General features: G+C 39.6%; 1 protein-coding gene across 2 annotated transcripts; it reads right to left on the bottom strand.

Moving 5' to 3' along the window:
* RRP9 (ribosomal RNA processing 9, U3 small nucleolar RNA binding protein) lies at positions 1–25,091 on the bottom strand. Of its 2 annotated transcripts, XM_032209977.1 has the most exons (15): positions 24,906–25,091; positions 23,693–23,775; positions 23,198–23,298; positions 21,789–21,856; positions 20,814–20,855; positions 18,539–18,665; positions 16,933–17,057; positions 12,238–12,330; positions 5,518–5,618; positions 3,947–4,081; positions 2,722–2,784; positions 2,489–2,634; positions 2,155–2,234; positions 917–990; positions 1–187 (listed from the first exon to the last, which is right to left on the bottom strand). In XM_032209977.1, exons 1-15 carry the CDS (start codon positions 25,089–25,091, stop codon positions 82–84), a joined length of 1,530 nt encoding a protein of 509 aa, XP_032065868.1. In that variant the 3' UTR covers positions 1–81. The 2 variants fall into 2 exon arrangements, with proteins under 2 accessions (XP_032065868.1, XP_032065869.1); XM_032209978.1 differs by lacking the exons at positions 1–187; positions 917–990 and having other exon boundaries at positions 2,489–2,629.
* Between the last annotated feature and the right edge of the window lie 33 nt (positions 25,092–25,124).

Genomic DNA, 25,124 nt, shown 5'->3' on the forward strand with positions numbered 1-25,124 from the left:
TTCTAGAAATATGAGATAGCTTTAATATATAATATATAAGGTAATTCATGAAATGCGAACAAGATTTGCAGAAAGAAAGCATTAGGAGTCTTCAGATGATTTCTGTGAATTGTCTGCTGTGGTCTTCTTGAGCGGAATAATGCAAATACTATTCTTGGCTTCTTTAATCCTCCACCAACGACCCAACCTGAAATACAACCCAGAAAAAATAAAGCATCAGCTTATGAAACATTCTGTTGGTCGGCTTGAATAGGAAACCTACAAAAGGACTGAAGGAAACATTTTATCATTCATATATGCTAGCAATTATTCTGTAAAATAGGGAAAAAAACCCAAAATTATAATAGGCCAAACAATAAAATACTGACAAGGGTGGAATTAAAATACAAGGACAGTTTTCTCTTCCGTGTGGTTTTACAGCAGGGTTTTATGTCTCAATCCCCAAATCTGGAAAAGGCAGTCAATTTCACACCTCTTACTGTTCTCTATTCTGAAGAAAAGCTCATTATTTTGTTTTGATCTTTGCAACAAGAACATCCCAGGGTTACCTACAATTTGGTATTAATGCATGAGAGAACTACCTTATGATTAGCTAAGTCAGGATACTAAAGCAAAAGAAGTGACCTCTCTGTCCTGCCCAAGTTTCTCCATTTGTAGCAAATGTTTTGCTACAAACATCAATCCCTATTTGGGAGTTCCTCAGCATTTGCTACATAATCACTTGCCAGTGACACTTCCAGGAATAATTTCTACTAAAAGAATTTCTAGGCAAGCCCAAATCTCAATCTATGTTCTCAAAAAAACCTTGCGGGAAAAGACTAGGACACTTTTTAACAGAGTATAGTTGACCTTCAATCTGGGAGAGAACATGGGTAAAGGCTGTTTGCCAATGTGAATGGAATCCATGTGCACATACCTGTGTTCCTGTCCGACTCCAGCAACCAGGAAGTTTCCAGAATTTGCAAATTTCAAGCTATTAACAAAACCAACCTGAAAAAAACCAAACCGAGATATATTTTTTCTAAAAAAAAAAAAAGGTAATTGTTTTTTTTCCCTGCTGTGCTGCTTGGGAAGTTTTGAAGTCCTAATATAGGGGTCCACACTGGAGGAAGCCTGGTTTCTACCATTTCTGTCACATTCAATGTTAACCTTTAAGTCTTTGACCTCTACTTGGATAGCAACAGAAACAGATTTTTGCTTTGCAACCATAAGGAGTCAGTTGACTACATGGATCCCAGTTATGAGTTGCTGGAAATTTGAAAAAAGGGGTCCACATGAAGGTTAAAGATGAGCAAACTTTTCATCTGAGTTACAGTAATGAAGGCGTCCTGCTCCATCCCATTCGCTAGATGCTGGGAAGCTCCTTTTCCAGCTCAAGAACACACTTTGAAGCAACCTTCCACTTATGGGCAACAGCCACTAAAGGGTTGCAGGCAATGGTGCGATCCTACCAGTTTAACCATCGGTTCGGTGATCACGCGTGTGCGCAGTTTGGAGAAAATTTACCTTTCGCATTACTGCTGTGGAGGAAAATAGCTGAGGCGTGGCAACCCGCTCTGCCGTGTGACTCAGCTGAGAAGACATAGTAAGTAAAGCATGCAACTGGGCGGGCAAGCCCACTTGTTCGTCGGAGTGAACTGGTTCGCTCCCAGCTGATTGTCGGAGCTACTGGTTCGCCCGAACCGGTAGAATCCCATTCCTGCCTTCAAGTGATCTGCAGACACCTGTTTTCTGTATCAGGCTAAATGCTCCTGACTGCCCAAAAGGAAGCCTTGAGGTCTAGCTATTGGGTTATGCTGCAATATGAAATAGCTTCCATAAGTTATTGAGGAAGAACTCATTTATACACCCAACTAATCATTAAAGTGTATTCCTGTAATGTTCAAAACATTTCATCTACACTGTGTAACCTTGGATTCCTTAGGAAGATCCCTGGAACAGTCAAACCTGTGATAGAAGGGGAACAAGCTGAGAGAAAAGTGTAACTAAAACTAACAACTCCTGCATAAAGTTCCCAGGTTCACTCCATCTGCAACAACTCCACAGTGTTATTTCCTCTTGCTCCAATTGTTTCTTAAACTAGTTTAATATGAATCTCAAGCGAAAAAAGTTTATATTGGAAGTTAAACCCACGGCTCAAAGCAATTTCCTCACCAAGGGAATCTCAAAGAGGAGCTCCAACTTCCGAAATCCTTCTCCGCATTTCCACAATTTCACACCGGCACTGTGGGAGCCTGTCAAAAGCAGAGCGTATAATGTTTTTTAAATGTCCACATTCAATTTAAAAAGTCTAGTTTAGTGACATTTTCCTATTTCTTCAAGTGATGTTCTTGAAGAACCTAGAAATTAATGGATAAACCTCAATCTAACATTTACCCTTCCTAATTTAAGACATTATTGTAACTGCTGCTGTTATTTTCTTACCCCAATGAACATAAAATAAGCATGAGGAACTTTAGGAAAAGGAAGACAAATATATCTTTGTCACCTGTAGCTACGAGGTCACTGTTCAGCAAACCAGCAACTGAAGAGATCCAAAATGGTTGTTCCAGGCCCTTCGGGCCATGAAAACCATGGGCACGCTTCACTACTGTTAGTGGTTTCTTTTTGGAGAGACCCCAGAGGGCAACTGACCTTGGAAACAAAATCACAATCATTACATATCACATGGAAATCACTTGATTTTTCTTTTACTGAGTTACAGTTTCAAAGTATACTCACCCATCATCTGCACCAGACACCATATGCTCTTCATTGATGAGTTGGATGCAGTCAATTGAACCCCTAATGGCAAAAAGAAAACCATACTTACACCTAATAAATCAGCAATGCAAATACTCCAGGCTCCTAGTAATCAATCTACGCTGTATGCTTCAGAGCATATTTTTTATAATGAAAGACACTCAACTTTTTAACTACATATTGTACAAAAGGTGAAAACTGCAAGATCTCTCAAGCATTCCCTAGATAGAAAGAACAACATCCCTTAAGTCAAGAAAAATAATCTTCAACTAGGAAATCTGTAGCATTCTGTAACTTGTTCTGTAACCTCTAGAGTCCTCCACGACTATATTGCAAAACACTGTGCTCCTAGTTTTTACCAATAAACAAGCCCCAAATATTGGACATGACTGTGCATACTTTAAAAATGATTCAGAAGAGGTTCTTCAGCACATATGGGAGCCAAAAAAAAAGCTTCCACACAAGCTGAAAAAATGCTTCAGCTGCTTTAGAGAGTTGTACTGCTAATTTTTATTTTAAAAACATACCCAGCGCTGGAAGTTTTAGAAAGTGAATTTCTCACTTGCAAAAAGTGAGCCTGTGCCCATTTCATGAGATTTTTTATTTTTTTTTGTGCTGCAAAATATAAAGATTATCTTTTGCCAGAGTGGTCATTTCATGTACTACAAGTGATTCACATTCGCGTAACAGGTCAAAAATCACAAGGAATGGAGAAACGGTGAGTATGTTTGTTGGGAAAGGTTCAATTCAAAAACAGTGCTTTCCTGACCATGCCATTTCCTCTTCTAGTTCTAGTACTTTGCTTCATCTCACTTCACATCACATCTCACCTCATTCTTACAATTCCTTCAACCTTCTCAAATAGCTTGGATGAAGACATAAAATGACTGCAACATGAAGTTATAGATTCACCCAGTTCCAAGAGAGGATTAAAAATAAGTTCTTTAAAAGATATAAAAATTATTTGATCAAATTATTTTTAAAAGATCTAAAGATAATTTGATCAAATAAGTTAGAACCCCAGCTGACCACAACCTAATTTCAAAAAAAAAACATTCATCAATGCATTTAGTTTTGATGATGACAGGGATGCAACAAAGCACAGTGTGGTAGCTTATTCTTAATATGCTGCATATAGATTTCTCTTTCCGAAACAATACACTTTGTAAAAGAAGCTTGAATAGGCAATGATTCTCACACTTACTGGTGTCCGTAAAACACAAGTTGGGACTCCTCAGCGATTTTCCAGATTCTGACAGTGCCATCTCTCCCTCCTGATGTGACACAGCACTCCCGGCTCAGACTATCCAGGCCTGTGATCACATCTTGATGACCAAACCTTGGGAGAAAAGAGGATGAGATTCAATTAGGGCTTGTCTATGTTTGAGAATCCAGTATTTCAGTTGGGTATATTGCAAGCTATGTAGGCGCTGACGTATTCAGCAAATTCTGGCTGTCTGAATGGCCATGTGAATAAAGGAGGAATGGAGTTCATTTCTGTTTAAAGCATTGTAACAATAACATACAAGCTCCCACATTTATCATTGTGTCGTAGTAATGAGGACCTGTCATGATGAACTTGGGCATCTTTCTCCAAGGTGATCACCTCAAGTTCCATTGGGACAGCAACTCCTTGAATTCCCAGCCAAAAATCCCCATATTGTTTAGAGAAGTGCTTCTCAGAAAAATTATAGACTTCAAATCCCAGCATGCTGACTACCAGAATTCTGGGATTTGAAATCCATATATCTTAAAGTAGCTAAGATTGAGAAAAGCTAGGCTAGAGATTCTGAAATCTGAAAGGCCTGTTTGGGAAACTCTAGTTTGGAGCAATGCTACTACCATGTTCGGGTACGAGTTGATAAAGAATTCCTCTGTAAAAACTAATCACCATATCAATGATACATTAATTCTGCCTCCTATTGTCTCTGATCTTCATAGAACATACCGTATATACTCGAGTATAAGCTGAGTTTTTCAGCCCACTTTTTGGGCTGAAAAAAGCCGCCTCGGCTTATACTTGAGTCAGTGAAAAATTTGCCCGAAATGGAGGAGAAAAAGGGGCGGGCCATGCCGCTGGGTGACGCTTGTGAATGGCCCGGCGCCCCTGTGAGTTTCCCCTCCCTCTGTGTCAGTTTGCCGTGCAGCGTGCACCGCACCATCCCCCCTCCTCACGTTCTAATGTAATGCAGGGCTGTCTTACGATTCCCCTTCCTCCCCCTCCTGCCACTCTGCAACGATGTCCCACCTCCTCCTTGTTATGACAAGCAGCCACATAGCGATGTCCCAATGATGAGGAGGAATCCAGTTTTGAAGGATTTTAACTCTTGTGTTTTAGCTTGGTTGCTGAATGAGCTAAGGTTTTTGTACTTTTAAAGTTATTGTTGATACCATATTGTTTTTATTGACCCTCTTTTCCACTTACAGAGCTAGTTTACTGTTTTTCTTTGAAATAAATATTCAAAAACCTTATTGGTATCTATTTTTATTTTTGAAATTTACCGGTAGCTGCTGCATTTCCCACCCTAGGCTTATACTCGAGTCAATAACTTTTCCAGTTTTTTTGTGGTAAAATTAGGTGCCTCGGCTTATATTCGGGTTGGCCTATACTCGAGTATATACGGTAGTTTTCATAGATTAGAAACATGCTATGTGCATATCACTAATTCAATTATGGCCTGTCTATGTTTGAGAATCCAGTATTTCAGTTGGGTATATTGCAAGCTATGTAGGCCCTGACGTATTCAGCATGTATATCAAAAAACTGTTCCTTACAAGGTTTCAACATATGCATTCTCTGCCACGTTCCATACTTTGACTGAGCGGTCATGGGAAGCGCTGTACAAATGGTGAGTCCCTTTGCGGAAAGATAGGCCCTGAAAGGGAGAAAGCATGAAGAGGAAGAGATGGAATGAGATGGGCCCAAGGGCAGGCAGAATTAATCTTTGATTTCTTTACCATATCCAATCTAATTGTCCCAGAGGGAAATGTGGATTTCTCTGTTAGAGAGTGAAAAACACATACAAAGTACGGGTGAAATAAACCCCATCTACACTTGTTTAATAAAACAAGATTAAAAAATATTTTTGTTACACCGTACTCATTATACTTTAAGCAGAGATTTTAATTATAATTATTTTTATTTTTTATTACACAGACAACAATGGGAAAGGGAGAGGATGGAAAAAAAAAAGGGGGGGGGAACCCATCTTGACATACAATATGTCGTTTAATCACAGGTGCATCCCTACTAAGTTTATACATCCCGTATCTCTCTATTGTATATTTAATAAGCACCACAATAAGCTAGGGTTTAAAAAACAAAAAACAACAAAATAAAACAAGAGAGAGAAAGAAAAAAAAAGGGGGTCCAGGGGGGGGGGGAGAGTCCAAAAAGGACAAAAAAAGGTCCAAGAAGGAAAGGAAAAAAAACAACAACAACAAAAAAAAAAAACCATCATCACATGCAGCATGTCGTTTGATTACGGTTGTTTTAACATCTACATCTTCAAATAATGTTTACCATCTCAGATATTTCCTCTAATGTAACTAAAGGTCTCATTTTCCTTCTACACTATATATTCAGTTAACATTAGCATTGTTTCCCCCCAGAGAATATGCTTCTATTCATTGTTAATCTTGCATTTCATACCTTCAAACAGAGATCTTATTCCTTCATTGTTCAACAAGGCATCGCTGCCTATATATACCAGTTTTCATTTGTTCCCCTATTAGAATTGCCTTATCAGCAGCGAAATATCATTATAATAAGTTCTTAACCTTATACATTATATCACCAGACCTTATATTAGTACTTCCTTATATCATTGTTGAATTATTTCACAGCATAATTATATCATCATTTACTTTTTCCAATTAAGGCATAAGTGTATCATTTTTCATTTCCAAAATTTTGTTTTTTTTCCCTTAGCCATTGATAAAACAAGTCCCATATCTTATAAAATTGTTCATCCTCTTGCTCTCTAATTTCAAATGTCAATTTACTCATTTCGGCACAGTCCATTATTTTTCGAATGATTTCTTCCTCTTTTGGTATTGTTTCATTTTTCCAGTTTTTTGCAAATACAATTCTGGCTGCTGTTAACACATTTACAATCAAATATTTTAAGTCTTTGTTGTAGGTTTCTGGTAAAATTCCCAATAAAAAGGCCTCTGGTTTAAAGTCTATTTGTTTGTGTGTCATTTTCTCCAACCACATGTGGATTTTAGTCCAGTATCTTTTGGCTTCAGTGCAAGTCCACCACATGTGGTAGTATGAGCCAGGTATCTGGTGGCATTTCCAACACTTTTCTGATTTATTCTTGAACATTCTTGCGATTCTGGTCGGGGGTAGATGCCACCTGTAAAACATCTTATACAAGTTTTCTCTATATGCAGTAGACATTGTCATTTTGTAATTTTGAGACCACAATTTCTGCCAATTCTCTAAATCGATCCCATACTTAAAATTTTTCCCCCAAGCAATCATAGTTTTTTTAACTTGTTCTTCATGCAATTTAAACTCCAATAAATATCCATATAGTTTTTTAATTACTTTTTCATCAGTACCTGTTAGAATTTTGTCTAGCTCAGTCATTTTATTATAGAGACCTTTAGTTTTTCTATCTTCATTATATCTAGATTGTATCTGTACATATGAATACCAGTTCATTTCCATCCCTTCTTGCTTCAACTCTTGACTAGATTTGAGCTCACCCTCTGTATTCAATAATTCTATATATCTAACTGTTTGTTCCTTTTTATGTATTATCGGATACAAGAATGCTTCAGTTGTTGATGTCCAGACTGGAATTTTTAAATAATGTAATTTTTTAATCTTTTCCCAATTTAACAACAATGCCTCCCTTATATAATGTCTTCTAAAATAACCATGTGGTTTAGTTCCCTTATACCATAAGAAAGCATGCCATCCCAACAGCAAATCGTGACCTTCTACGTTCAATAATCTAGAATTTTTTAATGATATCCACTCCTTAATCCACATCAGGTTTGCTGCCTGATAGTATAGCTCCCAATCGGGTAAACCAAAACCTCCTCTTGATCTAACATCTTGTAGTAATTTAAGCTTTATTCTAGCTTTTTTCCCTTGCCAAATAAATTTCAAAACTATTTTATTTAAGTCTAGAAAAAAATCCTTACCCAGTCTAATTGGGATTGTCTGAAACAGATATAGAATTCTAGGTAGAATGTTCATTTTAATTGTGGAAATTCTTCCCATCATTGATAGTTGCAAGTTTTCCCATTTCTCCAAATCGATTGCTATTTGTCATTTTAATCTGGTATAATTATCCTCTTTAAGAGTGCTACATCTAGGTGATAAATGTATCCCCAAATATTTAATCTTACTTGTGTTTTGAATCTGCAACATTTCTGACAACTGTTCCTTTTGTGTAGCTGGGATATTCTTTGTCATGATCTTTGTTTTATCTTTGTTTATTTTCAAGCCTGCTACTTCTCCATATTCCTCTATTCTTTCTAACAATTTGGGTGCGATTTCTAATGGATCTTCGAGAATGAAAACTAAGTCGTCTGCGAACGCTTGCAGTTTATACTCTTCTCTCTTAATTTTAATTCCTCTTATTTCTTCTTCTTCTCTGATCTTTCTATTTAAGACCTCTAGTGTTAGGACAAAGAGTAGCGGTGATAGTGGGCAGCCTTGTCTTGTACCTCTCTTTATTTCAATCGGTTCTGTTAGTTCTCCATTTACCATTATCTTTGCTGCTTGTTTCTGGTATATCGTTCGTATACTTTGAGTGAATTTCTTGCCAAAGTTCATCTGCTCCAGTTGCAGAAACATAAACTGCCAATTCACATTATCAAAGGCCTTCTGCGCATCGAGGAACATCAGTAATATAATAGCAGTAGACTTATATACCGCTTCATAGGCCTTTCAGGTCTCTCTAAGCGGTTTACAGAGAGTCAGCATATTGCCCCCAACAATCTGGGTCCTCATTTTACCCACCTCGGAAGGATGGAAGGCTGAGTCAACCCTGAGCCGGTGAGATTTGAACCGCTGACCTGCTGATCTAGCAGTAGCCTGCAGTGCTGCATTTAACCACTGCGCCACCTTGGCTCTTAGTGCCAGTTGTTTTTCTGGGTGGGCCTCATAGTATTCCAAGGTATTCAAAATTATTCTCATATTGTCTTTAATTTGTCTTTTAGGTAAAAAGCCATTTTGATCTGAATGGATGAAGCCATTTAAGTATTTTTTAAGTCTCTCAGCTAGTATAGATGCAAATAGCTTGTAGTCTGAGTTTAATAAAGAAATTGGTCTATAATTCTTGATTTGTGTTAAATCAGTCTCTTCCTTGGGTAGTAATGTGATATACGCTTCTGACCATGACTTCGGTATTTGGTTCTCAGTCATCACTTCATTCATGACTTGTAGGAGTGGGAGGGTCAATATTTCTTCAAATGTTCTGTAGAATTCCACGGGTAGGCCATCTGGTCCTGGGGCTTTCCCATTATTTTGTTTTTTAAGTGCCTCTGTTAGTTCCATCATTGTTATTTTTCTTTCTAACATTGTTCTAGTTTCATCCGGTACCTGGGGGAGATTGGCATCTTGTAGATACTTTTTGACTCGTCCCTCCTCCACCTTCTCTTGTTCATAGAGTTTAACGTAGTAGTCATGTATAATATTTTTTTTTTCGGTATTTCCATATTGAATTTCTCCTTGTTTATCTCTTAGTTATTTTCTTTGTTTCTCTCTCTTTTTTCATCTTATATGCTAACCACCTGCCTGGTTTGTTCACATTTTCAAAATAATTCTGTTTGGCACCTCTAATTTTTTGTGCCAGTTCTTCCTTTTCTAATAGGTCCATTTTGTGTTTAATTATGTCCATTTTCATTTTAACATCTTTTTTTTGCGGTGCTCTCTGTAGGTCTCTTTCAAGTATTTTATAGTCATTGTCTAAAGCTTTATGCATTTGTCTTTTTTTTGAGTTTCTCTTCCTTGTGTAATCTATTGTCAAACCTCTGATAACAGCCTTCATTGTGTCCCAGAGATTCTGCAACGACGTATCTTCTTTCCTATTTTCTTTAAAAAAAAGGACTAGCTCTTTTTCCATTTTTTGTACAAACTCTTTTTCTTTCAATATAGTGTTATTTAGTGTCCATCTAGATCTTGCCCTTTGGCCTTTCCATTTAATTAAAATTGGATTGTGGTCCGCCCAGGTACTTGCTTCAATCTCAATTTCTTTTATGTTGGAGCTCAACTCCGCTGAAACCCATATCATATCTATTCTAGAGAATGAAGAATGTCTATTTGAGTAGAAGGTATATTGTTCTTTTTTAGCGTTTCTTTTTCTCCATATATCTTTTAAATTTAGTTCATCTGTCATCCTAAAAAAAGATTTCGGCAGAGGCTTCCTATTTAATTTTTTTGTTTTATGTGTTTTATAGTCCATATTTTGATTCACAATGCCATTAAAGTCTCCCATCATACAAATATCAGCATAGTCTAGTTCCAAAACTTTTTTGTGTAGTTTTTTGTAGAATTCATCTTGTTTTCCATTGGGGGCGTAGATTCCAATTAGGAGTGTCTTTTTGGTATCCATAATTTCCACCATCAAAATTCTTCCCTCTTCCTCTGCGTATACTACTTTTGTTGGGATGTTGCCTTTAATATAGAAGACCACTCCTCTTTTCTTACAATTTGCCAATGATGAAAACATTTTCCCAAGCTTTGGTTGAGTTAGTAAATGTTCATATTTCTTTTGAATATGTACTTCTTGCAGACAGATTATGTCAAGTTGTAATTTCTCTAATTTGTGGAATACTTTCTTCCTTTTAGTTACCGAATTGAGTCCATTAATGTTAATTGTAATCATTTTTCTTTCTTCCATGTTTATACTTTATATACAGAGTTTATCGCTCTAGTGGATCTAGGTTCTCGTTTTTCTTTGCGGCTCCCATTCCCTGTCTCCCCTTCTTTCTCACTTTCACCTACTGCTCCTTCTATTTTTTCGGTCGCGGTTACAGGTGGTTCCAGTATTTGTATCACTGCATCGTCTTTCCCGGCTTTCTCCGCCGTTTCTCTAAAGTATTCTTCGTAGAAAGCTTCTGCCTTCTCAGTTGTATCTATCCTGTGTCTTTGTCCTTGCCAAGTACATAATAAACCTTCCGGTATGAGCCATCTGCAGTTAACACCTTTTTTTTATCAATGCTTTGGTCAGAAATTGATATTCTCTTCTCCTCTCTCTCACCTCTCTTGGAATTTGTTTGAGTACTACAATCTCCTTACCTTTATATTCTAATTTTCTATCTCTCATTTTCTGTAAGATTTGTGATTTAATTGTTTTCTTAGTAAATCTTACATGCACGTCCCTTGGAAGAGCATTTCTCATTGCATATCTTGTGTATACTCTAAAAGTCTCATCAATTGTTTCTTTTATTTGGTCCTGGGACATCCCCAGAACATCTATCAAAATATTTGAAATTATCTGAACTAAGTCCTCTCCTTTTTCTTCTTCTATGTTTTGAAATCTTAAAAAAAATTCAGACCTGTCCATCTCCCATCTTAATATTCCACTGCTCTCTCTTTCTACATCACTTAGTCTGATCTCTAGCTTTTCAGTTTTCTTCTCTCCTTCTTGAATCTTATTTTCAATTTTTTGAATCCTATTTTCGTATTTCAGCATCCAGTTGTGTATGCTTTCTACTTTTTACCGAAGGAACAGAAAAATAAACTTCCAAATGGCAAACATTTATCACCGCCGCTTTTCTCACTTATCAGCCTTATTTTAAACTAAGTTTCCAAATTTAGAGTGTTCTCTTTCCAACAAAAAAAAGGATTTAAAACTCACATCAAACGACATGCTCATATTCAGCTCTCTCTCTGGGCCCTTACAGTTGCAGTCAGCATCGAGCCGATCCGGAAGTCACTGGATTAGGAAGGCTTTCCTTAGGTTCCCAGAGATTTTGCGAACATCTCTGGGACCACTGGAGTTCCTCCCACGTCACTGTCTCTACGGGACAGCTTAGATTCAAACGAATCGTCCAAAAAAGACTCCGGTATAGATGGTCATTCAGGAAATGCCTGAAAGTCCGTCTTCTCACTGCTAAGCCCCACCTTCTAAGCAGAGATTTTAATGTTTGTATGGTGGGAGGGGAGATGGTAAAGAGGAGAGGGGATGCAAATTTTTGCATCGATACATTTAACATTGATTCCCCCCCCCTTTTTAAATTGTTTTGCTTTCCCGTGATACAATTTACAAAAGAACAAAAGTGTTTTAAAAAATAATACTAGTGTAGAAAAATTTATGCAGCAAAAAGGATTCAAATCATTTTGGCTGATGGTTGATTGAGGAGTGCAAGTTGTTTCTACAAGTCATTCTTCCAGATTGTTGCACAAACATTTCAACTGTTAAATTCTTTTTGAAAGACATAGTAGTAGCATCCATTAAAACATTCCCCTATATCATAAATGCACTTTATCTATAAATACGAATACCTCTAGAGGTTGTGGTCACTTACCGATACAGTATCACGATGGCCTGTGAACTTATAGAGGTGTTTGCAGGTTGCAGCTTCCCAGATCATAATGAGTTTGTTCCTGTCACCTGTGGCCTAGAAGCAACACAAAAAGACCCTGCTCAGTTCTCTCCTCTTCTATCACATTACACACACATCCTGTGTAATGGCCTACTGTTATAGAAACTCAGGTGACTCAGTCTTCTGGACACACTTATTTTAATGCCCTAATGTTTTCCTCACAGTAGCATAACTTAAACTTAAACTTAACTGCCTTTTGGTTTTTTGAGAAAGGGAACAAAGGAATAGAATTGATTGGAGCAAAAAGGGAGGTTGCCTGTCTATGTGAATAGAGGTGCCTATTATATCCATTGATTAGATTCAGGGAAATTTCCTCAAGATACACAGCTCCCACAGCACTGAACAGGGTGGATATATAACTCATATCAACTGTTAGTTGATATAGGACAGGGGTGTCAAACTCAAGGCCTGTGGGCTGCATTCAGCCCGCAGGATGCTTAAATCTGGACTATGGGGTCAGCCTGGGAATAGCAAAGGACCAGTTCGCCGTGCCTCTGACAGCCAAAATGTGGTGAGGCGGGGCTGCGTGAGCCCTCCACACCCCATTTTGACCAGCAAAGTGGTGCAGGAGGCATCCATCCCATCCCGTCGTCCCCACCCCCACCCCCTGGGCCCGCCTGCAGAGAACTACACTGCTGATCTGGGCCTTGAAGAAATCCAGTTTGACAACCCTGATATAGGAGAACCTAGTGAACATATTTTAAAGAACTATTGTTGCTATCCTATTTCTCTGAGAATGCCTTTCTTTGAATGCCTTTCTTTGCATGCCTCCTTCTATAGGAAATGGTTTACACAGGACGGATATAGCCGACCACAAATTGTTCTTGACACCTGTAGAATTCGCTTGTTTTGTACTTGCTTGAACACGCTAAGAAGGGTTCACGTGAAACTTAGGAAGCACGCAGTTATTAATTCTGTTATTGGTCCAGATGCATAATTTGTAACCAATGACATTTGCAATGTTTGAAAACCTCATTTGCGTATGAAAGTTTATATATCCAGCCTTGCTACATAATAAAGTTGTCATTTCACCCAGAGAGATCTCGTGTCCTCAAGTTCTTTCTAGGATTAGCTTCGTGGGTGACCCCCCTTGATTGTTGTGCCCAGGTGCCACCCTGGAGAAGCCGTTCCCTCCAGGGACGGACTGAGGCACTAACAAGTGGTGACCCCGACGTGATTTTTTCCGCCGGACCGACGCAGCCTCGCCGCCGCGTGCCTGAGACCCCATCGCTTACCCGCGCACTCGTCGTTGTTCGTGGAAACGACTGATCTTTCGTAAGTATGGGGGCGGATCTGTCCAAGAAGAGCTCATGTAAAAGAACTTGGCCAGATTCTCAGAGCTTCTAAAAGTCAATTAACAAAGAAATTTGTCTTTCCTACCAAATCTGAATTACGCCAACTGTTAATACACATTTGGCAAAACTGCCCCTCCTATCCTCACCATGGCTCCCTTAAACCTGGACCATGGGTGAAAATAGGCACATATCTCCATCAGGAACCTCGTGCTCCTACTCCGATGCTCCTGACTTGGAAAGTCATACTTGCTGCTCTTAGACTCCATCATTCTGATCCTTCTCCTGTTTTTCCCATAGAACCCCCTGATCTTACTCCCCCACCTCCTTATTTAGATCGCCCTTCAAGTTTTGTTCCGTCTGTCTCCTCTCCCTCTGTTTCCCCCCCTCCCTCTCCTTCTGTTTCTGACATTTCGCTCACATCACCTCCCCCTCCTTCTTCTGATCCTGCTGGCGTTTATTTTGCTTCCTCTCTCTCTCTCCCCACCATAGCTGGCAGTGCTGTGGCTCGTGGTTTGGCTTCTGCCCGAGCCGACCCTTCTCTTACCCCAGATGATCTGGAACTTCTTTCTGCTTTTCCCGTTGACATAACGGGCGCTGCTGCTCCCGTCTATGAAGCCCTCCCTTTTAGAGTGCTGAAAAATCTCAGACACTTGTCCACTATTTCTCAGATACCCACCCTTTTTGCAGCCCTAATTACAAAAGCCCTTCCACTCCAGTGGAAGCCTCCTTCAACAGCTTTTTTCTATCAAAGACGCTATAACTGTCTTTGCTGATGGGAGCATGTGCCTGGCAGGAGGATGGTACATGGCACACCCAGCTCACAGAGCCACAAAAATCTGCTCAAAGAGATGAATTGGCCACTTCCATCTTGGCCTTTCAGTTATTTGACAAACAACCGTTTAACTTAATTCTTGCTAGTCTTTATGTGACTCAGATTATAATTTCTTTGTGTGAGTCTTATCTCTCTTTTTCTGTTGATTCACAACTTTTGTCTCTGTTTCTCACTTTACAAGGTCTTGTCTCCTCTCACTGTTATTTTTTCCATGTCTCCCATATCAGCCTTTCCCTGGGCCTCTCCAGGAGGGCAATGATGTTGCTGACGCTACGGCATCAGCCCCCCCCCACCCCATGTCAATGTTTGTTCTGCTATCACACCTTGGGATAGCCACTCTTACTTTCACCAGAATAAAAAAGCGCTCATAAAACCATTTGGCATTACTGCAAATGAGGCATCAGCAATTATTCAACTATGCCCCACCTGTAGCCAGCAGGCAAACCCTCTCCCTATGGGAGTTAATCCCTGAGGGACAGAGTGTTGCCAAATTTGGCAAATGCATGTTATACATGTTCAGGCTACATTATGGCATCCCCCCAAAGGGGTGAAGCCACCAAACATGTTATTAATCATTCGATTCGGACCTTTGCATCGCTGGGACGCCCAAAAGAGAAATTTGGCATTCCTTATAACAGCCAGGGTCAGATGTTGGCTGAGCGCGCCAACCAGGCATTAAAACATGCCCTGGACAGATATATTGGCAATAGGGGAAAATGCCCCCTGGCCTCCCAGCAGTGCAACACACCGGCAGCCCACCATCCTCGGCAGCGACTCGTCATTTTGCAGCTCCACCTACTGCAGACACCTCCCGTCCACCTGCCTACTATCGCTGCTTGCCTGACTTGACGTGGTGAGGACCTGCTGACCTGCTGACCTGGGAAAGGAACTACGCTGCAATCCAATTAAAAGACAAAGTTCTTTGGATCCCAGGACGGCACATAAGACCATATTTGCCAAAACCACCTATACAACCACCTACACAAACACAGAAGCAGCCTGACCATGACCAACCAACAGGAACCACAGCTTGAGGCTGTCTCTGTCTCTGACCTGGAACACAGAGCAGAGCACCCTCCACCCTCCACTCCCCCGACCGGCTGCCCCGTCTTTCACCGCAGATCCCCCTACTATGTGTTTGGTTGAATGCTACCTGTTGTCATTATTTGAACCAGTCCGGACAAATTGAAACCAGTGTGGAAAAATTACATGATACCGTTCAAACAGTTGGACAAACATACAAAGCCTTGGACTCCTGGTGGGATTGGATGACCTCTTGGTTACCTAATTTTAGCTGGTTGGGAAATACTGCCAAGACCGTTATAACCCTTGTTGCTTTGCTGATACTGTTGTGTTGCTGTATTCAATGTGTACCCTCTTTATTCACTATGTGTAAGAATATACTCTCTAGCTTGGTTCCACAGAAGAATATTCACATTGTCAACCACATGGAGTTACATGAACAGTCAACCCCTTCATGGGGAAAGATCCCTTCTGCATGCCTAGCAATGAAGAGGGAGACGCTGCCTTTTAACAAAAACAGTGTTGGAATTCATTCCGGGTGTGTGTGTGCAGGGCAGTTTCTGCTGTCTGAAACATACATACACAGGGATGCAAAAACATCACACCAGAAACATCCTTCCGGCCTAAACGGCCAGGACTCATTATGCAGCCTCATGTAACATGAAGTATGTGAGCCAGCAACTCCCACACATGCCCTTTCCCCTCCCCTATGCTGTGCTGTAACTGTCTATTCCCCCTTTGCCATGATGTGATTTTTTATTGGTTTATGTGTAGAATGCTGTGATTAGCCCTGGTAGATGAAGAGGAAGAGTCTTTTTGACAAAAAGATAATAAAAAGAAAAGGAGGAGATGTTGCTATCCTATTTCTCTGAGAATGCCTTTCTTTGAATGCCTTTCTTTGCATGCCTCCTTCTATAGGAAATGGTTTACACAGGACGGATATAGCCGACCACAAATTGTTCTTGACACCTGTAGAATTCGCTTGTTTTGTACTTGCTTGAACACGCTAAGAAGGGTTCACGTGAAACTTAGGAAGCACGCAGTTATTAATTCTGTTATTGGTCCAGATGCATAATTTGTAACCAATGACATTTGCAATGTTTGAAAACCTCATTTGCGTATGAAAGTTTATATATCCAGCCTTGCTACATAATAAAGTTGTCATTTCACCCAGAGAGATCTCGTGTCCTCAAGTTCTTTCTAGGATTAGCTTCGTGGGTGACCCCCCTTGATTGTTGTGCCCAGGTGCCGCCCTGGAGAAGCCGTTCCCTCCAGGGACGGACTGAGGCACTAACAAACTATGAAGAAGAATCTCTCTACTATACTAAAAGATCACCAACCACCACAAAAAGCATCATTTTTGCAACAGAGGAGAAAACAAACTTCAGAAATCTCTGCCAATACTGCTACAACTGTATGGAGTTGCTTTCTTTTCCTCAGCGTAGCAGAAGAAAATATTCTTCTTACCAGGAATTTGCCATCTGACGAGATAGCCATGGAGATGATGTGTGCGGCATGTCCAACATGGCTGCTCTCTGCCCCCTTTTTTCCTCTATGTATCACATGGAGCTTCTTTCCACTCTCAACGTCCCCTGCAGCATAAAGATGCTCAAGTCAGGTTTCAGCATTACAATTCTTTTCCTGATGCTTTAAAGTAAGCCAGAGCATTGAAAATTAATTTAGTAAAATCCACAATTTGAGAAAAAATTAATCTTCCATCATGCTTCAACTGCCTCAAAAACATGAATAAGTGGCTCAGGAATTGCACTTCATTCACTTCAACTGTAAATATACTAACGTACAGAAAAGGACTCAAATATGTTAAGTATGATGTTAGTAAGATCCTGCTCACTCTCCAGACCCATATTAATTTATTAATAATGATTTCTGCCAATTCCACCTTGCCTGTAACTTTTGTTGAATGCTGCTGTTCACCACACCAAAATCTACTAAAGAATTAAATTTTACAAAAGTGATCAAAGGCCAAGCTAATCATTTCATAGAAGCCAACCTAACTTCAAATGTCTCATAAACAAGCTGGCTTGATGCAATGCTCTGCAATCTACATCCCGAGAGATAATTCAATTTTCAGGAGTTTCCAGAAGAACGGGACATTTAGGGGCAAACCTAATTTCCAAAGGGAAGCTGTTCAATAAAGTGCTTCTCCTAAGAAGCAGCCTATCTGAGTCACACCTCTTTTCCCCTCTCTCCCCGCCCGTTATTACTCTCATTATTACTGGGAAAGTGACACATCTCTCTCGTAGTGGCATAAACCACTTTCTTTAATCAGATGTCTCACCCAGAAAAGGCAAGAGTCTCACACCTGGTGTATAGCCCTCATCTTTTCATACACTCTGTCCACTTATTCGAAATCTACAAGATGAAGACATTTTTTAAAAATGGGTCAAGAATTTTCCAAAATTACCTGTGAGCTACCCCAACTCTATAGTACAATTTGTAGCAGATCTCTTCAACCTTGGCCTCTAAGAACAATGCAAACCTATTTGCAGTAGGCCACTGATTACTCCCACCTTCCCCTATCTTGGCATGGAAGAACAATGCCAACTTATATGCAAACACAACAGAGACTGACAAATAAATCCTCTGCTGAAAGATAAGGGTTCTAAAATATTTTATTCTGTAGTGTTTATTTATGCAAGGTGTATAAATAAACACTCTACAGTGTACATTCTTTAAAGAAATAAACCACAAATTTATGTACAGTAGTTAAAATTGGAAGATTGATTACAAGAATAGGTCAAAAATATCAGAATAACTTGGTAATACATCAATGGAAAGGAGCATATTAAGAATAAAGCAGCAATACAATAAAAGTATGCTGATTACAATTTCTGGCCATCAGCATTTGGGAGTCTGATCTCCGTTATTCCAATACTGATCTATTCAATTCAGGCAATGTAAATTTGATCCTTTGAACCTGCTATAATTATAGAAAAAACTCAAAATGTTTATAGGGGTTATAAAAATATAAATTTATACAAGTTTAGAATCCTTTTTTTCATGCCTCTTCTTTTTTTGTAGTTTATCGTCTTTTGCAGAAAATAAGACTTACATTTGATGATCGAACAGTCTTTGGATGCAGAGAAAATGTATTTGTCATCTGGTGATATGACTAGGCAGGTGATGGGCAACTGATGGCCTCGTAGTATCTTGATGTCAGGTATGTCTGGGGGCTGCAACTATTCAGAGAATACCAGTTACATCAGCATTCCAAACCACGAATACAAATGAAAAAAAATTGCAGCAAACCAATTTGTTCAGTGCTGAGATACCACTGATGTTTATGACACAGTGTTAACTGGAATCTGATTCCTTAGTTTTCAACAACTGTGCCTCACCAAAGAAGTAGGATCTATTTACTTGGTCTGCCCCAGGTGGCTAACGGATTCTGCTAGCTTTCTGAGGGAGCCGGTTGTTGCGGATACACAATTCAACTGAGGCCTCAATCGCAACCTCAGTCTTGAATTAGACTGTATCTGGCAGCCTCTCCCTGCCTGTGAATCCCTGGGAGCCCTCATTTTCAGAGGAACTCTGGAAGATAAAACAGTAGAAGGGATGCCTGGAGCGCTGCCTAGGACAAAGAGAGAATTTAGCCAATGTGTGTAAAAGTCTCTAGGATCACTTATTTATTAGATCCATGAAAGTTTTCGGGGGAGAAAAATATATGATGGGTCAAGGCAGAATTCATTCTCATTTCAGGATGGTGGCACCTCCTGCACTGAAGAAGGTAGTGGTTTGCCTCCTCCTCACACAAAAATTGCTGCCTACAATGCTATTGAATAATTTTTATCTACACTTTTATTTTTTTATTTGGATTGTGAGAAGAATATTGGACTATAGTTTCAGAGGAAATGGGTTATCTCAACTTTCTTCAGTCTGGTTTCAGAATTGGATACTGCAGTGAGATGGCATCGATCGCATTTGAGGAGGAACACCGATGGGAATAGTGTTGGCGCATCTGATTTGATACTTCTTTATCTCTCTGCGGCCTTTGCTACTATAAAGCATGATATGCTTCCAGACTAGTTCAGGGTAGGAGAATGGGGGCATAATACTGCAGTGGTTTTCACTCTTCTAGAGGAGACTCCAGCTGGTGTTAATGAGGAAGAAAGGTTCAATCTTCTTTTGCAGTGTTCCTTGGGACTTTCTCTCCATTCATATTTAATATATACAGTACATAAAGCTACTAGGGACGCGGTGGCTCATTGCCTAAGACACTGAGCTTGTCGATCAGAAAGGTAGGTAGTTCAGCGGTTCGAATACCTAGCGGCGTGTAACGGAGTGAGCTCCTGTTACTTGTCCCAGCTTCTGCCAACCTAGCAGTTCGAAAGCATGTAAAAATGCAAACAGAAAAATAGGGACCACCTTTGGTGGGAAGGTAACAGTGTTCCGTGCGACTTCGGCATTTAGTCATGCCAGCCACATGACCACGGAGACGTCTTCGAACAGCGCTGGCTCTTCAGCTTTGAAACGGAGATGAGCACCACCCCCTAGAGTTGGGAACAACTAGCACATATGTGCGAGGGAACTTTTACCTTTAAAGCTACTAGGTGAGCCTATCCACCAGCACAAGGTTAGATATCAACTGTATGCCTCTGAAAATTACTCAGAAATTGCAATTGATCCAGAATGTACTAGGGTGGGTACCATTGTATGCCTCACTATTTTGGATACATGTCACTGTTCTGCAGTGACTTGTAGGAAATTAGGGAGGCAATCCAAGATGTTGATTATCACCTAAAGGTTTTCATGGCAGAAAGCCAGATTATCTGTACAACCACCTCTCTTCTGTTATTTCACTCTGTTCCACCGGATCCAACAGGATAGGCAACTTTGTCCCTTCTATAATGGTATAGGTTGTGCTCCTCTACTATGGCCCCTGTTTTGTACAATGGCATAACCTTCAAGATATAGATGGCTTTTACCTTGCCAGGCATCCAAGGCTTGGCAGGCACTGAAGATTTGCCATGGCATTTAAGACTCAGGGAATGTCCCAGGGAATTAGATGAGCTCATCTTTAAAAACATTACTACACAAGCATATGAATGGCCTCAGGCACAATGTGTTTTAGGGGCTTTTTGCTTTTGTTTCTGGCTGTTAATTCAATGTTAACTGCCCAGAGTTGAGTGTAAGAATAAATGTTTTAAATTAAATAATTCTGCCCCTAGGGAAATAACATATAAAAACTAGCAAAATCCTGCAATAATCTCAAATAATAAAAGGCTCCATAAGCTGATGTGTTGGCAGTCATACCATATGTAGTTCGAGAAAGAGTAACAGGTGCTTTGAAATTATGCATAATTGTGGGAGGAAAAGTTTCTACTTACACTGTTGGCAATTTGTCTCTGCAATTTTCCTTTTTGTTCAAGCTACGGGGGACAAATAAAATAGAATTAGATTGACTCTTTCTTCTTACTTCACAAAATACATGAATTAGTAAAAAGTTTTTGACTCTCATTCTTATTCCCACATATAGCTAAATATTAAATTGGATTAATTTCCTTTTTTAAGATGACCTTAAATTCTTCTATATGGACTTGATCAGAATCTCCTTTCAGTTTTGACAAAAGAATCAGTGAGTAAATGACAAATTTCTGAGATCTCATGTTTAAGAACTTCACCTCATACTTCTACCAAACTGACTCTGAGAGTATCAGACTTGTTATTACCTTATTGGTTTTGACTGAAAGGAAGCAAGGCAGGAACTAGTTTCCAAGGATTAAGTGGGAAAAGTCATAAAAAGTCACTTCTCCAAAATTACTCACCTTTTTTCAGCCTGTTTTTTTTTCCAGAAAAAATCAGAACGAGTACAAATTGTGTTTGTGGATATAAAAATAAATGACACTACGTTATCAGATTACAAATGCCAGAGAAGTCACTATAGTTCTGAATTTTGAGAAAGGATGCTTAATTCACAAGAGGAAGGAAACTTTCTGCATATCACTTCTTAGACTGTACAATTTCCCTGTCAAACCATTGACTTTATGTCTAAAAGCCCTCATACTCTTTTTGTCATTTAAAGATGGACCATAGCCATAGAGGCATGCTCATGTTTTGCATATTATTAATCTCTTTCTCTATGTAGGACAGTGACTGTGATTTATAAAAGCAACACCCACACTCCACTAGAATTGAGCCTTGCAAGGCCTGAAGCATGGGAAGCAATGAATTCCACTGTTCTCCAGTGAATAGATACCATTTCTTCATGAGGAAGGTGGAGCTGTTTAAGCTTTCTAATGCCCAATTCAGGATAGCTAGAGGCACCAATTTATTTCCAGTCTATTATCTCATGTCATACTCACCACATCTTCCTTTAATCGGCCAGCAACCAGGTCTTTCTCAAAAGCCTCTTGTTCAGCCTTTTCTTCTTCTGCCAGAGGCAAAAATCATAGACATAGCAATGTTTACTTAATCAAAGAATCCAATCTGCAATCAATTTCAAATCCTGAAGATCCTTCAGTAATGCCCACAAATGCCCCGAACCAATCAGTTACCAGTAGGATGAGGGTTTTTCACCCCAACGTATTTGGTATCTCGAATAAGTTAAATTATTTTCTAAAGCAGTGGAGAAATTGATTTCAAAAACACATATTAAATTTCCCAGATCATAAATTTTGGGAAACTATTGTGATTTCTATGGCTTAAAAATATTTTAAAATATATTTTTAAAAAATCTCCACACTTCTCAAGATGAATTCCCAGCCATCTTTTTGGGGACTGTTCAAACAATTGTAAAGTTAAATAAGCAAATAAAAGTTCACAATAGGCTCATAATGTATATAATTAATGTACTGTTGATTATATATAGGGAAACCACAAACTTCAATTTAATCTTGGCAAAATTGAGTGGCTTTAGGTCTTGGGACCAACAGGATTTGGCAATTAACCATCTTTAGTTCTGGATGTGTGCCCCAGATAAACCCAATGTACCATCTGGAAGTCCTTTTGGACTCACTATTCCTGCCAACTTAGTGTTGTCTACAAATCTGATGAGTTCCCCTTCTATTCCTTTATCTAAATCATTTACCTATAATAGAGCCTATTAAGGGTGTGCCCTTGAATAGCATCTAGAAGCTTCATCTGGTATGAAATGCAGAACATCGGCAGCTATACACACATCTATAGCAGTGCAAGTTACAATTCTGCTCTGTAAACTAGCTACCAGTTTGTGTCAAAGTGCAACCCTATATGGCATGGGGCTGGGATATTTGAGGGACCACCTCAAACCCAATCACATCTATCCATCCCACCAGAAAGGGCATATGGTGGGTGCAAAGTTATCTGATGGGATCCAGGAGGAGAGCCTTTTCTTCTGAGGTGCCCATCCTTTTGAACATCCTCTCCTCAGAGGGTAAGATTAGCTGTGATCCACCTGGTCTTCTGAAGATATGGCTTTGCCATCTGATCTGAGGATGTTGGTGGAGAACTTGCTAATAAGTTGCACATTTAGGAAAATGAATGATGCGCTCCTGCTGATTATGTTTTTAATAGTTTTATTGTTTTTAATGTTTTTATTTTTGTGGTTATTTTTATTTTTATTTTTTCATTTTATAAACTGCCCAAAGTCACAATAGTGAGATGGGAGACTATATAGATTTAACAGGTTTAACAGGTAGATAGATAGCTAGAAAGACTGGTTTCATTTCATATATTAAAACTTTTAATCTGATTGTTTAACAGTCCCGGTAAATTAAATCTAGCTTCTCCTCACCTTGTTGGCGAAGCTGCTCCAAATATAATTTCGCTAATCTCAGTTTCTTCTCTTGTGGCGTCTCATCAATTTCTTCTTCTGCTTCATTTTTATTTTCTGAGCTACAGATGGAAAAGAAACAATTTGCACAGAAATACTTTGTATCATGCAACAATTATCCATCAACAAGAGAAAATTACTGTCCAATTCCCTTAAAGGAAATATTTTGGTCCTTTATCCCAATTTTATGGAAATTTGCGATACTTTATTCAATGTTACATCTTATGTACTTCCTAAAGTACAGACCTTTGGGGCCATTAAGTGATGCCACAAATAACTATATTTCAGGAATCCCACCACTTGTTATATTATCATGAGGTCTCATAGCACAATTCTCTCATCATCAGCTTCATGCAACCATCTCCACAGGAAATTCTTATGCAAGTTCCTAAATTTAATGACATGAGCTTCCTAATTAGAGAAGAAAAATACCAAGACACTTTGGCATATCCTTACACATCTGGTTCAGAATCACTAGAGATCTCTTCATTCAACTTGGAGCCATGTTTCTGCCATTTTTTTTCTTCACTAACAGGGACCTAGGAAGTAAAAAAAAACTATTTTAGTTCAAGACTGATTAAATAAATGCCTTCACTCAGTTATTGAAAAGCTGGAGGAGCAGGAATAAACAGGCTCAAATATGTCCATTTCGATTAATACAATTCTCATCATTAGCAGAGCACAGGCAACAGAAGTTGATGCATTTGCTAATCATTCTACTTATATTTTATGCATGGTTTATTTTCACATCAACATTAAGAAAATTAAGATCATGGCATCTGGCCCTCTTCCTATTCCTGGCAAATAGATGGAGAAGAAATGGAGGTAGTGACAGATTTAATTTTCGTGGGCTCCAAGATCACTGCAGATGGGGACTACAGCCAAGAAATTAAAAGACACTTGTTCCTGGGGAGGCTATGGCAAATCTAGACAGCATACTAAAAAGCAGAGGCATCACCCTGCCAACAAAAGTGTGTATAATCAAGACTATGGTTTTCCAAGTTGCAATGTATGGCTGTGGAAGGCTGAGCGCCAAAGAATTGAGGCCTTTGAACTACGGTGCTGGAGAAAACTCCTGCGAGTCCGCAAGGCAATCAAGCCTAGAGGAGATCAACCCTGACTGCTCTTTAGAAGGCCAGATCCTGAAGATGAAACTCAAATACTTTGGCCACCTAATGAGAAGGAAGGACTCACTGGAGAAGAGCTTAATGCTGGGTACGATTGAGGGCAAAAAGAAGAAGGGGACGACAGAGAATGAGGTGGCTGGATGGAGTCATTGAAGCAGTAGGAGCTTCAAGCTTTAAGCAGTGTGAGCTTAAATGGACTCCGGAGGATGGTAGAGGTCAGGAAGGCCTGGAGAAATGTTGCCCATGGGGTCGCGATAGTCCGACACAACTTCACAACCAACAAAATTTTCACCACTCATGGCATATAGTAACCACCTCAACTTCAAATTTGTCCAAATTATCCTACTATTTTCATTCTAGCCTTTTTTTAAAAAATCAACAAGCATGCACTACACTTTCTGACATCCATTCTTAGTAACAGTGATAGTAGTTTCTTTTCGGAAGTTCTCTTACAACTCTTGTTGCTTTCACGGCTTTCCTTTTCTTCGCTCCCCTTCATTCGTAGCCTAGCTGCCTTCCCTCCCATTTTCACCTGCACTGACCTTTCGCTTCTTGCGCCCAGCCGCCGTGGCCGAAGCAGACGCGCCTCGCTGTCTTAGCTGTCTTTTTTTCGGACCTGAGGCCGCCATGCCGCTTCGGAGTCTCCGGCGAATGCTTCCTACACGTGGCTCCCGGAGCCAACCTCCGGCGCTTTCCCATTGGTCAAAACCGTTTCCGGCCTTCCCCATTGGCTGCCATTCTTTCGAAAAGGACTTCCGTCT

This window comes from Thamnophis elegans, chromosome 2 (assembly GCF_009769535.1).
Source record: "Thamnophis elegans isolate rThaEle1 chromosome 2, rThaEle1.pri, whole genome shotgun sequence".
Classification (NCBI taxonomy): Eukaryota; Metazoa; Chordata; class Lepidosauria; order Squamata; family Colubridae; genus Thamnophis; species Thamnophis elegans.

Excerpts from the sequence above, each read along its gene's own strand:
- RRP9 (XM_032209977.1), bottom strand. The coding sequence starts at position 25,091 with ATGGGGAAGGCCGGAAACGGTTTTGACCAATGGGAAAGCGCCGGAGGT. Across the intron at positions 17,058-18,538 it reads AGACTGTTCGATCATCAAAT|GGGACGTTGAGAGTGGAAAG; the intron begins GTAAGTCTTATT and ends TTTATGCTGCAG. Across the intron at positions 991-2,154 it reads TCCTCTTTGAGATTCCCTTG|GTTGGTTTTGTTAATAGCTT; the intron begins GTGAGGAAATTG and ends GGTTTTTTTCAG.